The sequence below is a fragment of the Balaenoptera acutorostrata genome, chromosome 10, assembly GCF_949987535.1.
Source record: "Balaenoptera acutorostrata chromosome 10, mBalAcu1.1, whole genome shotgun sequence".
NCBI lineage: Eukaryota > Metazoa > Chordata > Mammalia > Artiodactyla > Balaenopteridae > Balaenoptera > Balaenoptera acutorostrata.
Genome location: NC_080073.1, coordinates 52,826,338 through 52,839,894, shown reverse-complemented (window position 1 = coordinate 52,839,894; position 13,557 = coordinate 52,826,338). Strand labels below are relative to the sequence as shown.

At 42.0% G+C, this 13,557-nt stretch overlaps 1 protein-coding gene across 1 annotated transcript; it reads right to left on the bottom strand.

The window, feature by feature from the left end:
• Positions 1 to 8,835: 8,835 nt before the first annotated feature.
• LOC103003073 (40S ribosomal protein S27-like) lies at positions 8,836 to 9,093 on the bottom strand. The gene has a single exon (XM_028168878.1). It carries the CDS (start codon positions 9,085 to 9,087, stop codon positions 8,836 to 8,838), a length of 252 nt encoding a protein of 83 aa, XP_028024679.1. The 5' UTR covers positions 9,088 to 9,093.
• Between the last annotated feature and the right edge of the window lie 4,464 nt (positions 9,094 to 13,557).

Below are 13,557 nucleotides of genomic sequence, written 5' to 3'. Positions count from 1 at the left end.
GCTTATAAGCAAGAGAACCTGAGTGAGAGACCTTACACAAAAGGGAAACTACTGGAAGGATTGGGATAACTCACAAAAGGATAACCAAATAGCTTGGGAGTGGGCAGGAATCAAGGTGCTGGAAGTTAAGAGGCAGGAACGACAGAAAGGTCGAGAAGGAGAAACAGGCTAGCAGGAGCCCATGATGAGAAAAATGAACTTCAAATAACTGTATTGCTCACTCAAGATTCATAATCCCTGGAGAGAATGTCACATTGGCGGAGTTTAGGTCAAAAGCCTGAGCCTGCTGTCCCAAGGCAGTGAGAGGAAGAATTTACTGGAAGGACCCTCCACAAACCCCTTCAGTTTCCAAGATGGAAGGGCAGGTACCTAGCTTTAGTCACGTCAAGACTGTCCATAATAGGGTGATGGGAAAGTCATTTCCCAAGAAGAAACTCTGGTGCTATTAAGAAGGGAGGATGAATGCTAAGAAGGCAAAAAACGTTCACCACTGTCTTAGGTTGGGTTCCCAGAAGCAGAGACCGAGGCAGAGATTCTTATACAAGTGACACCCTGAAGTCGTGCTTTCAGGAGAAACTTGTAAAAAGGTAAGAGAAGCAGGGGAAGAGGCTAAACAAAGATGAGGTTTCAGCTGAGGTCTAATTTCAGCCTGATCCCAGTTCTGGAGTGTGAATGTCACCACAGAGTTGTCCCCTTTGAGGCAAGGGGACAGTTTTTGTATCCTCGTATCAGTCAGTCATTGGCTGCCTGATGCCCTGAGGGGAAATAGCGCTTCCCAGGCATTTCCCAATAAGGTGGCTCCCCCTGGCCAAGGATAAATCTCCAGAGACGGGTATAAGCTTGAGCCATTATCAGCAACACTTAGAATAGCTGGGAAGAGGGGTGCTAGCACAGTAAATGGGATCAGGGTAGGGCACCAGCACTGTCTACTACAACCATAAAAATAAAGGCAAGGTAGTTGGATTTGATTCACTAAATCCAGGGTTACCCATCTGTAGACTGATGTAATAACCCTGGGACTGCTATTAATTCTGAAACAGATAAGATGAAAGGGATCAATTATTGTGTAGACTGTCTCATTGGGGAAAATAATGTAATGAACAGAGAGACACCCAACAGACAGAGTAAGAAGACGTAAAAATTTCTTTAAAAGAAATAGATAATGACAACCGAATCAAAAAATGGGCAGAAGATCTAAGCAGACATTTCTCCAAAGACATACAGATGGCCCAAAAGCACATGAAAAGATGCTCAACATTACTAATTATCAGAGAAATGCAAATCAAAACTACAACGAGGGGACTTCCCTAGTGGTCGAGTGGCTGAGACTACGCACTTCCATTGCAGGGGGCACGGATTCGATCCCTGATCGGGGAACTAAGATCCCGCATGCCACATGGCGCAGCCAAAAATAAATAAATAAATAATAAAGATCTTAACACTCTTAAAAAAAAAGTTATTAAAAAAAAAACTACAATGAGGTGTCACCTCACACCGGTCAGATTGGCCATCATCAAAATGTCTACAAACAATAAATGCTGGAGAGGGTGTAGAGAAAAGGGAACCCTCCTACATTGCTGGTGGGAATGTAAATTGGTAACAGTCACTATGGAGAACAGTGTGGAGGTCCCTTAAAAAACGAAAAGTAGAGCTACCGTATGCTCCGTCAATCCCACTCCTGGGTGTATATCCAGAGAAAACCATAATTCGAAAAGACACATGCACCCCAATGTTCACTGCAGCACTATTTACAATAGCCAAGTCCTGGAAGCAACCAAAGTGTCCATCGACAGAGGAATGGATAAAGAAGATGTGATACATATACACAGTGGAATATGACTTAGCCATAAAAACGAATGAAATAATGCCACTGGCAGCATCATCATGGATGGACCTAGAGAAGATCATACTAAGTGAAGTAAGTCAGACAGAGAAAGACAAATATATGACGAACTCACATGTGGAATCTGATTTTTTTAAAAATGATATAAATGAACTTATTTACAAAACAGAAACAGATCCATAGATTTCAAAAAAAACTTATGGTTACCAAAGGGGAAACATGGGGGGGAGGGATAAATTAGGAGCTTGGGATTAACCTACACACACTATTATATATAAGATAGATAATTAACAAGTACCTACTGGATAGCACAGGGAACTCAACACTCTGTAATAACCTATATGGGAAAAGAATCTGGAAAAAAATGAATATATGTATATGTATAACTGAATCACTTTGCTGTACACCTGAAACTAACACATTGTAAATGAACATTGTAAATCAACTATACTCCAATAAAATTAAAAAATAAATAAAGTATCAGCCTTCACCAGGTGAATGATGCAGCTTGCCCCAAGATCCAGCACATGAATTATCAGCATGAAACAGAAATGTACCTCAAGCTTCTTATACGCTTTCCTACAAAAACATAACTCTTTGTCAATATAACTAGCAGTTCTTAATTATGAGATAAAACAAGGCGGAACAATATAAAACAGTATTAAGAGAAATAAAAATGTCTTCAAATTAAGTACCTTTTCATCTCATCCTCTTAGGCCATTAATTACCACTTTAACTTCATCTTGGCCTCCCTACTCAACTACAAGGAGAATACTTAACTTTCTTTTGGTGGTTCAAGTGTCAAAAATGTCCTTAGCCTGGTACAGAATTTTTTCAGAAAATCACTTCTAACTCTTCTCCTGCTGAGCCATCTAATAACCCTACTTAGGTTTTATTGGAGGAGGCAAAGTGTTAAGTGTTTCATCACTTCTCTGATTAGTTCTAGAGGATAATAACAGCTCCTTTACAAAAGTAAACCATTTTTCAAAAAGGAAAAGATAATGAAACTTACGGATATAGTCAAAGGACTGACACTAAAGGAGAAAGATATACAGTAAGGAGATCACTGAAAAAAAAAAAGAAAAGAAACTAATAGACTTTCTAATGCACTTGAAGGAATGCATCAAAAAAAACATATATCAAAGAAGTCTTATAGACCTAATGGGGAATTTGAGAATAATTAGTGATAAATGCACAGAAAACTAAGCAAACAAAAAAAGAGACTACTGTTAATTCCAAGAAAGAACAAAAAGTTGTACAAGAAAAGAAACATAACTATGATTAACATTTACAACGTGAATAAACAACATTGCTCATTAAATTATGATTGACAGCATTAATGAGTAAAGATATCTAGTCTCAGTGACATAAATATAAATGTAACTAAAATCTGGGAGACACCTCTCTCTCTGTCTCTCTCTATATATAACATTATATATATATATTTATATATAATGTATAATTTATATTATATATTATATAATATTATATATTTATATATGATACATTATATATACAAGAATATTATATATAATATTCTTATGAGAATAAGTATTTTGAGCCTCTCTCTTGATTATACCTGGTAATAGAATGGCCAAATACATAAATATATGTGTATATATATATACCCACATACATATACCCATTAGATACCAGTAGCCTCCACACAGTTTTGACAACAAAGATGTCTCCAGACATTGTCAGAACATTGTCAGATGTTCCCTGGCGAGCAAAATCACCCCCAGTTGAGAACTACTGTTCCAACCTTTTTATTACATTTTCTCTACTAAATGGTGAGGGTTTTATTTCTCTGACTTAAAACTGACTGATTCAGAAAGCTATAAATTATGTCAAAATTTGATAAATAAAATATTAATGTAATTATTTAGAAACCTGCACCAATAAAAGAATAAACAAATTAAAGTATTAAATGCAGTTGCTCCTAGAGAATAGGACAAAAGGACAAGGAAGGGTGATTTTGAACTTTTTAATATGATTTAATTTTTTTGATGTGTATATATATAGCTGAACAGGCCAGGTAGAAAGTTCCAGAGAGAGGCTCGAAATTCTTATTCTCATAAGAGATTAAAGAAGTGTTTATTCTGATCTTTTGTTTCTAATCTCATCTAAGCCATATTCTCTTATATTTTGCCCAGAGGCAAGTATGGCTCTCATCTAGCTTGAATCATATATTTATTTCTTTTCCAAGATGACTCGAGGCTGCCTCGTCCCTAATGGTTCTGGGTGGAGAACTGGCTTACCCGGTTATACTTATGTAGTAGTCAGAGAAGACAGGAAAAAAACACTCTGGTAAAGATTATATGAACATTGGGACTTCCCTGGTGGTCCAGTGGTAAAGAATCCACCTTACAATGCAGGGGATGTGGGTTCGATTCCTGGTCAGGGAACTGAGATCCCACATGCCGTGGGGCAACTAAGCCCACGTGCCACAACTACTGAGCTTGCACGCCTCAACTAGAGAGCCTGTGTGCTGCAAACTACAGAGCCCACGCACTCTGGAACCCGCACGTCACAACTACAGAGCCCACGTGCCCTGGAGCCCGCGTGCCACAACTAGAGAGAAGCCCGCGCACCGCAACGCAAGATCCCGCATGCCACAACTAAGACCTGACACAGCCAAAAATAAATAAAATAAACAGATTCTTAAGAAAAGATTGTATGAACATTAAAATAACATTAGAGTCCCTGTATCTGCATGGGTTGTCTCCCTCCAAAAATGAGGCGGAGGAGGGAGTGGGGGCAGTTGAGACCTTGCTTTGCTGATGTGTGTCATTGTTCCTTATTTTATTAGGCTGTCTTTCCTCAATCTCCATCCATCCGTATCTCCCTCATCCTGTAATCTGCAGCCCTACCTCTAACTCATCTTTGCTCCCCCAACCATAGCAATTGAAACAAAGTCTTAGGACTGAATTTCTTGATTTGCTTGATTGACTAGTTGTGATTGTGCTCCAATTGTTTTGGAAATGCATTCATCTGACATATGAACAAATAATAGAAGACAGTTTTCAACCCTCCAAAACATAAAGAGATGGAAATGTGTATTTATACATTTTTTTTTGATTTGCATTTCCCAGATTACTAATAAGCATCATTTCATGTGCTTGTTGGCCGTTTGTACATCTTCTTTGGAGGAATGTCTACCCAAGTCCTTTGCCCATTTTAAAATTGGATAGTCTTCTTATTGTTGAACTGTAAGAGTTCTTTATATATTCTGGATACTAACCCCTTATCACAAAATATTTTCTCCCGGGACTTCCCTGGTGGTGCAGTGGTTAAGAATCCACCTGCCAATGCAGGAGACATGGGTTCAAGCCCTGGTCCAGGAAGATCCCACATGCTGTGGAGCAACTAAGCCCATGCACCACAACTACCAAGCCTGCGCTCTACAGCCCATGAGCCACAACTTATGAGCCCACATGCCACAACTACTGAAGCCCATGCACCACAACTACTGAAGCCCATGTGCCTAGAGACCATGCTCCGCAACAAGAGAAGCCTTTCAATGAGAAGCCCCCACTCACCGCAACTAGAGAAAGCCCATGTGCAGCAACAAAGACCCAATGCAGCCAAAAATAAATAAATAAATAAATAAATAAATAAATAAATAATTTCTCCCATTCTCTAGGTTGTCTTTTCATTTTCTTGATAATGTCCTTTGACGCACAGTGTTTTTAATTTTGATGAATCCAATTTATCTATTTTGTTGTTGTTGCTCATGCTTTTGATGTCATATTTAAGAATCCATTACCAGGGACTTCCCTGGTGGTGCAGTGGTTAATTAAGAATCCGCCTGCCAATGCAGGGGACACAGGTTCAATACCTGGTCCAGGAAGATTCCACATGCTGTGGAACAACTAAGCCCATGAGCCACAACTACTGAGCCCACGTGCCACAACTACTGAAGCCCTCGAGCTCTAGGGTCTGTGTACCACAACTACTGAAGCCTGTGTGCCTAGAGCCCATGCTCCGCAACAAGAGAAGCCACCACAATGAGAAGCCTGCACACTGCAACGAAGAGTAGCCCCCACTCGCCGCAAATAGAGAAAGCCCACGCACAGCAATGAGGACCCAATGCAGCCAAAAAAAAAAAAAAAAGAATCCATTGCCAAATCCAAGGTCATGAAAACTTAGCCTATGTTTTCTTCTAAGGGTCTTAAAGTTTAGCTCTTATATTTAGATTGTGGATTCACTTTGAGATAATTTTGCATATGGTGTGAGGTAGGGACCCAGAGTCATTCTTTTGCATGTGGATATCCAGTCGTCCCAGCACCCTTTGTTTTATTTTTTAGTTTTTGTTTTATTTTGTTTTGGCCATGTCTCATCTTGCAGGATCTTAGTTCCCTGATCAGGGATTGAACCCAGGCCCCAGCAGTGAAAGCACCGAGACCTAACCACTGGACCGCCAGGGAACTCCCCCCAGCACCCTTTGCTGAAGAGACTATTCTTTTCTCCATTGAATGGTCTTTAAACCTTTGTCAAAAATCAGTTGGCCATAAATATGTAGGTTTATTTCTGGACTTCTATTCCATTGGTCTATTGTCTATCCTTATACCAATACCACACTACTTTGGTTACTGTAGCTTTGTAGTTTGTTTTGAAATCAGGAAGTTTGAATCCTTCAACTTTGTTTTTCTTTTTCAAGATGATTCTGGCTCTTCAGGGCAAGTATATCCTTTTAGCTCTAAAGCCAATTTCTGCTTTTAGCTAGGTTTGTGACTGTTTCCGGACCATTATGGGTGCCTCCAGCCATGATGACATTATTTGGAATAATGCCATTTCTCCAAACAAGGCATTATTCCTCTAAACAGAAAGAGACATATCTGGGTCTTTGTGGAACCACATTTAGTTCATGAGAAAAAAATTAAGTCAAACAAGATTCTAGTTTTAGTTTTTTGGTATCATACAAGAGAAAACAATACATTTATGGGCTGAAATATTTGTCTAAATAGAAGACACAGAAATCCATTTTCTATAGTTTAGACATAATTCTAGACACTATGGTGAGTCTAACATGGTGGACACAAAGTCAAGGTTTGAATGATATTTTTGCTGTGTGAGGGCTGTAAGGCAGGTCCATTTGAACAAAAACCTTGTGGGTACACTTTTCTTCTTTTGCCCCTCCCTTTCCATTGCCCATCTTGCCTTTTCTTCTTCCTAACTTCCTTCCTGGTCTTATTCTCACACCTCCTTCTCTGAAGATCTTTCTACCCTCCCTCTCTTTTCCTTGCCCGCCTTCTCCTCCTTGCCCTTTAAAACTCCCACCCCCTGATTGCATCCCAACTCAACTTTATGAAAACAAGTTGGTCAAACTGATCCTCAGAAAGTGGTGTAAACGGCTAACTCACTAACACTCAGCCTTCAGTGTTCATTTGTTAGCCCAAGAAGAAGCCAGCAGGTAGAATAATTGCAGATTGTCTAGGAAAGCCATTTGAGTCCCTCCGGGTCTTTCATAAAATCACTCCAGCGAGCCTATGGTGCATATATTTTGAGACAACCTAGTACTCTGTCTCAGTTTTCTGTTTTTCTTTAGAGTGGAACCTGGACCATCACATGTGGCGGGGAGTGTTGTAGAGGGAGATCTAGGTCTGATTCCTTCCGGTCCCACCTTACTCTAGTCCTGAGCTCTTCCTTTTACTCCATCAGTGGATCCCTCTGGACATCCAAGTTTTCTCTTTCTGCTCTGGGCTATTGTGCCATGTGTTGTTCACACAGGGTCATTCTTCTTGAATGACCAGCATGTTTTGTGTTGCCTGCTGCCTATGACTGGCCTTCACTGACTCCCATAAGGAGGACTCTGACCTTGATGTAGATTCATTCCCCTTTCTTGTGGCTTCCCAGTGGTAAGGAGGGCTGCCTGCAGTTGGAGGTTCTATTCTTGGAACTTCCTCTCCCCAAAGCACTGTGGTTCATAGCCAACTGCCTGGGCTGGTATTAGACCACCTCTCCTTTTCACTTCACAGGGACAGGACCCCTCACACAACTTCTTGGATTCCATTTTATTTGTTTGTTTTGTTTTGTTTTTTTAGTTCATGTATATTTCTAATAGGTATATTGGATCCTGTGTCCCAGTCAGCATAACTCTCCCCAGTTTTGAAACAGTTCAGATAATTATCTGACCTCACCTTCTAAACATCACTTAACTCTAATACGAGAGAAAAGTCTTCAGTTTGTCAGGAGCAGAACTTGACTGGAGAAGAGGAAAACAAAGCCCATAATTATAATAAATATGCAATAGCACAACAGCAGCATTTAGGATCTTTAAAATTATATTCAGGTCCTTTTGTGTCTCACTTATTTCACTTAGCATAATGTCCTCAAAGTTCATCTGCAGCATGTGTCAGAACTTCCTTCCTTTCTAAGGCTGAATAATATTCTATGGTATGTACATACCACGTTTTGTTTATCCATTCATCTGTAGATGGATATTGGGTTGTTTCCACCTTTTGGCTATCGTGAACAACACTGCTATGAACTTTGGTGTGCAAATATTTGTTCAAGTCCTAATTTTTGATTATTTGGGGTATATACCATAGAAATAGATCATATGCTTTATCATACCTCCCTATTCTATTCCATTTAGCTGCCTATTCTTTCATCAGAAGGATACCTTTCTTTTTTATCCTGCATGGTTTTTTTGTTTGTTTGTTTTGTTATTTAACATCTTTATTGGAGTATAATTGCTTTACAATGGTGTATTAGTTTCTGCTGTATAACAAAGTGAATCAGTTATACATATACATATATCCCCGTGTCCCCTCCCTCTTGCATCTCCCTCCCTCCCACCCTCCCTATCCCACCCCTCTAGGTGGTCACAAAGCACCGAGCTGATCTCCCTGTGCTATGTGGCTGCTTTCCACTAGCTATCTATTTTACGTTTGGTTATCCTGCATGTTTTAATAATTTTTTTTTTTTTTTGTATCCAAAATGTGTTTATTGGGATGGTTTCCCATTCATCTTGATTCAGGGTGATTTTAGTGCTGCTTCTGTCTGAAGGAGCAACCTTCTGTAAGCCTTGCTTTTCCTCTTGTAGGCTGGCAGAGGACAGTAGAGCAGCCAACACACAAAACTACTGTTTGTGCATGGCTAAAGACGGTGGTGATTTTATAGCATCCCGGGCATTTCACATCCATGAAATAGGAACTGGGGCTCTGCACCAAGCACTTCTTCCTGTGTTTCATCTTCTCTTCTGGAGAGGGATGAAAGAAATCCCTTGCAAGAGGCATGTTCTCGTGGGAAGGTCATCACTGACGGAAAGGCTGTATGTTTTAATATCTGATAGGACTGGTCTCTGAACTCCACCCTCCCTCCATTTCCTTTACTTTTTCTGAATTACGTTGAGTATTTTCTCTTATTAATTTATTGGGAAGAACTTTAGAAACTGATACATTACCACGCTAACAAAAGAGACACCTTTGTTTACAACCATTCTTTTTTTATTTTTTGGCCATACTGCGCAGCTTGCGGGATCTTAGTTCCCTGACCAGGGATTGAACCTGGGCCTATGGCAGTGAAAGTGCCAAGTTCGAACCACTGGACTGCCAGGGAATTCCCTGTTTACAACCATTCTTTATATATTCCTTACTGTATTCTGATGCAGTTCATATGTGCTCCAAACATCCATGGTGATTTATACTGGAAGTGGTGTGCATGCAATTTGTGATTTTGTTGAAATATTATTGCAATAGCTTTAGAAAAGCAGTTGACACACATGAAAGTGTTAATTTGAGTCAACTGATACCAAGGGATAATGCTTGATTTGTGGTAAGAGGTTTCATCGAAATATTTCTCCTAGTTGTCACTTAGCAAAGGTAATTGCTTACTAAGCTAGTCTCTTTGCATAAATTTCAATTTTCCAGCATTTGATTAAACTTGACAATTGGGATTCTCCATGGTAACAGTGGAGCAAGATGCTACACCTTCCAAAAAACATAAAAATAGTGCTCTCTCATTTGATGCCTGGCAGCAATACTCCTTGTTTTTACTCACAGGAAAATGTATTTTTGCTGATTGGCGTAACTTTGGCAGGGAAAGAAGGGAAAGGACAAAATAGTTCTCTCAGCAATCAAAAATTGATAAGGGGCTTCCCTGGTGGCGCAGTGGTTGAGAGTCTGCCTGCCAATGCAGGGGACACGGGTTCGAGCCCTGGTCTGGGAGGATCCCACGTGCCGCGGAGCAGCTGGGCCCGTGGGCTACAATTGCTGAGCCTGCGCGTCTGGAGCCTGTGCTCCGCAACGGGAGAGGCCGCGATGGTGAGAGGCCCGCGCACCGCGATGAAGAGTGGCCCCCGCCTGCCACAGCTAGAGAAAGCCCTCGCACAGAAACGAAGACCCAACATAGCCAAAAATAAATAAATAAATTTAAAAAAAAATTGATAGGGCAGTTTAACCTTTTCCTTTTTTTAAAGACCCAGGTGAGGTCTTCATAACTTTAAATAGCATAAAAAGCATATACTATACAAAAGCATAAAGCATATAAAATATAAAGGCAGAGTGAGTACGATCAGAGAGGAGCCTTCAGTAAGAGTCTTTGAGGACAAAGGTTCTTTGATTAAGGGACACACTAGATGAAGCAGTTGCGGTTCTCAAGCAGTGTGGGTTCAAACTGCATTTATAAGGCTTAACGATAGGTCTTAGTCTAAATTTCATTTTATCTCCCATCCTGGTTGGTCCCTGTGGTAGATAGTATTTTTGTTCATGACTCTTTCTTCCCTCCCCATCCTCACCATGGCTTACTACAGACAGAGCACGCTTCTCTAACTCACTCACTTTGGGTTTGGTCTAGAGAATGTGGGTGAATGTAACAAATGTCATGTCTGACCAGAGGCTCTACATGAATTGTGAAATTTGGCTTGACCTCCTGCACATTTGCTATGAGGAGAGAATGCCCTGCATAGCCATTGCCCCTTCAGCCTGGGTCCTGGAATGAGAAACACGTGGAGCAGACCCAAATCTAAGGTCAGGGGAAGCCTGGCCACCCACATGCTGTGTGCAGACCAGCGAGAGAAAAATAAACGTTTGTAGTTATAAATCACTGACATTTGGGAGCTGATTACTATGTAATATTATTACAGCAAAAACCTGACTAATATGGTCATCAAAAAAAAAAAAAAAAGAAATGGTTCTGAAGAACCTAGGGGCAGAACAAGAATAAAGATGCAGATGTAGAGAATGGACTTGAGGACACGGGGAGGGGGAAGGGTAAGCTGGGCCGAAGTGAGAGAGCGTCATGGACATATATACACTACCAAATGTAAAATAAATAGCTAGTGGGAAGCAGCCGCATAGTACAGGGAGATCAGCTCCGTGCTTTGTGTCTACCTAGAGGGGTGGGATTGGGAGGATGGGAGGGAGACACAAAGGGAGGAGAAATGGGGATAAATGTATATGTATAGCTGATTCACTTTGTTATAAAGCAGAAACTAACACACCATTGTAAAGCAAACATACTCCAATAAAGATGTTAAAAAAAAAAAAAGATTGTTCCTATTAGCACCTACTGTGAGCAATCATACAGACTTTAGAATGTGCATGCTGGGTTCTGATTAGCTGGTCCCCATCTTTCCAGTCATCAGTCAGATGGAGCAAAGTCTGATTAAATGACTGGCTTGTCCTGATGACGCTGAGGGTGTTCTTCTTTTTTTTTTTTTAATTTATTTATTTATTTTATTTTTATTTTTGGCTGCATTGGGTCTTCATTGCTGCTCGCCAGCTTTCTCTAGTTGCGGCGAGCGGGGGCTACTCTTCATTGAGGTGCGCGGGCTTCTCATTGCGGTGGCTTCTCTTGTTGTGGAGCATGGGCTCTAGGTGCACAGGCTTCAGTAGTTGTGGCACGCGGGCTCAGTAGTTGTGGCTCGCGGGCTCTAGAGCACAGGCTCAGTAGTTGTGGCACACGGGCTTAGTTGCTCCACCGTGTGTGGGATTTTCCTGGACCAGGGCTCGAACCCGTGTCCCCTGCATTGGCAGGCGGATTCTTAACCACTGCACCAAAATAAGGGGAAGTCCCCCCTTATTTTAATCATCTAACTGGTGCCCCTAAATTCCCAAATTTCAGTTCTTCCACAATGTCTTACCCACTTTTTAGCTTCAGTCAGTCTCTGAAAACAACCAAGTGTAAAAGAAACAACATGGGTATAAAAAAGAGCCCTGGGGACTTCCCCGGCGGTCCAGTGGTTAGGATTCCATGCTTTCACTGCTGGGCCTGGGTTCAAGCCCTGGTTAGGGAACTAAGATCACACAAGCCTTGAGGGACAGCCAGAAAGAAAAACAAACAAAAAAAAGAGCCCTGGTCTGTCGGGAAAGATTCCAGTTCCAGCCCTTCCCTTCTCTGTAGGACCTCAGCCTCCAATATGCAAAGGGAAGGATTGGGATAATTAGGGGTTAGAAACTCAAATGCCTAGAGGAGCCAGGGAGGGACAAATGACAGGAACAAATGGGGCTGTGTTGGACTGGAGGAGCCCACCCACCCTCAAGGAAGCACCGCTGCAGGTCCCAGGTTGCCAGGCTTTCCTATTTATCCGGGCACTGGAAGTCGGATTTTTATATGGAATCTCCTGATTTTTGAATATTAGCAGATGCACTTTAAAACATTTTGTGAATTCCTTGCAGGCCAAATTAACCTCACCTATGAATCCGTCTGGCACATGGTGAGCTGACCCTGGCTCAGATGCTCTTTACGGCAGGGGTCCCCAACCCCCGGGCCGCGGACCGGTACCTGTTAGGAACCCGGCCACACAGCAGGAGGTGAGAGGCGGGGGAGCGAGCAAAGCTTCATCTGCCGCTCCCCGTTGCTCCCCATCTGTCTTACTGCCTGAACCATCGCTCGTATTACCGTCGGAACCATCACCCCCACCCCCCCGGGACTGTGGAAAAACTGTCTTCCACGAAACCGGTCCCTGGTGCCAAAAAGCTGGGGACTGCTGCTTTAAGGCCCATTGTTTCACGCTCCCGGAATCCACTCAGGCGCCACCTAGTGACGGCGACTGTCACAGTTCCCAAGAAGGCAGTGCAGGAAAAGGACTTTCTTTTTTTTTTTTCCACTACCAGTTATTTCTTTTTTTTTAAATTAATTAATTTATTTATTTATGGCTGTGTTGGGTCTTCGTTTCTGTGCGAGGGCTTTCTCTAGCTGTGGCAAGCGGGGGCCACTCTTCATCGCGGTGCGCGAGCCTCTCACTGTCGCGGCCTCTCTTGTTGCGGAGCACAGGCTCCAGACGCGCAGGCTCAGTCATTGTGGCTCACGGGCCCAGTTGCTCCGCGGCATGTGGGATCTTCCCCGACCAGGGCTCGAACCCATGTCCCCTGCAATGGCAGGCAGATTCTCAACCACTGTGCCACCAGGGAAACCCGCCAGGGCTTTCTTTTTTTTGGCCTCGCTTGGTGTGGCATGCGGGATCCCAATTCCCCCAGCCCGAACCCCAACCAGGGATCACACGCACGCCCCCTGCAGCGGAAGTGCGGAACCTTAACCACTCGATCACCAGGGACTTCCTGAAAAGGACTTTTTAAATAGATCGATTAGGAGGTAATTTATTTGTATGCCAAAAAAATTAATTTTCTAAATGACTTCCTAAATGGCCTCTCAGGTGTAATTAGAATATAACCAGATAGATCAAAATCATACACGATTTACTCACAGCTAATTGGGAATATAGGATTATGCAAGTGAATAACATTTATTATTTACTACATTCCAGG

What these genes read in the sequence shown, in the direction of transcription:
- LOC103003073 (XM_028168878.1), bottom strand. Translation starts at nt 9,087, where the DNA reads ATGCCTCTTGCAAGGGATTTCTTTCATCCCTCTCCAGAAGAGAAGATG.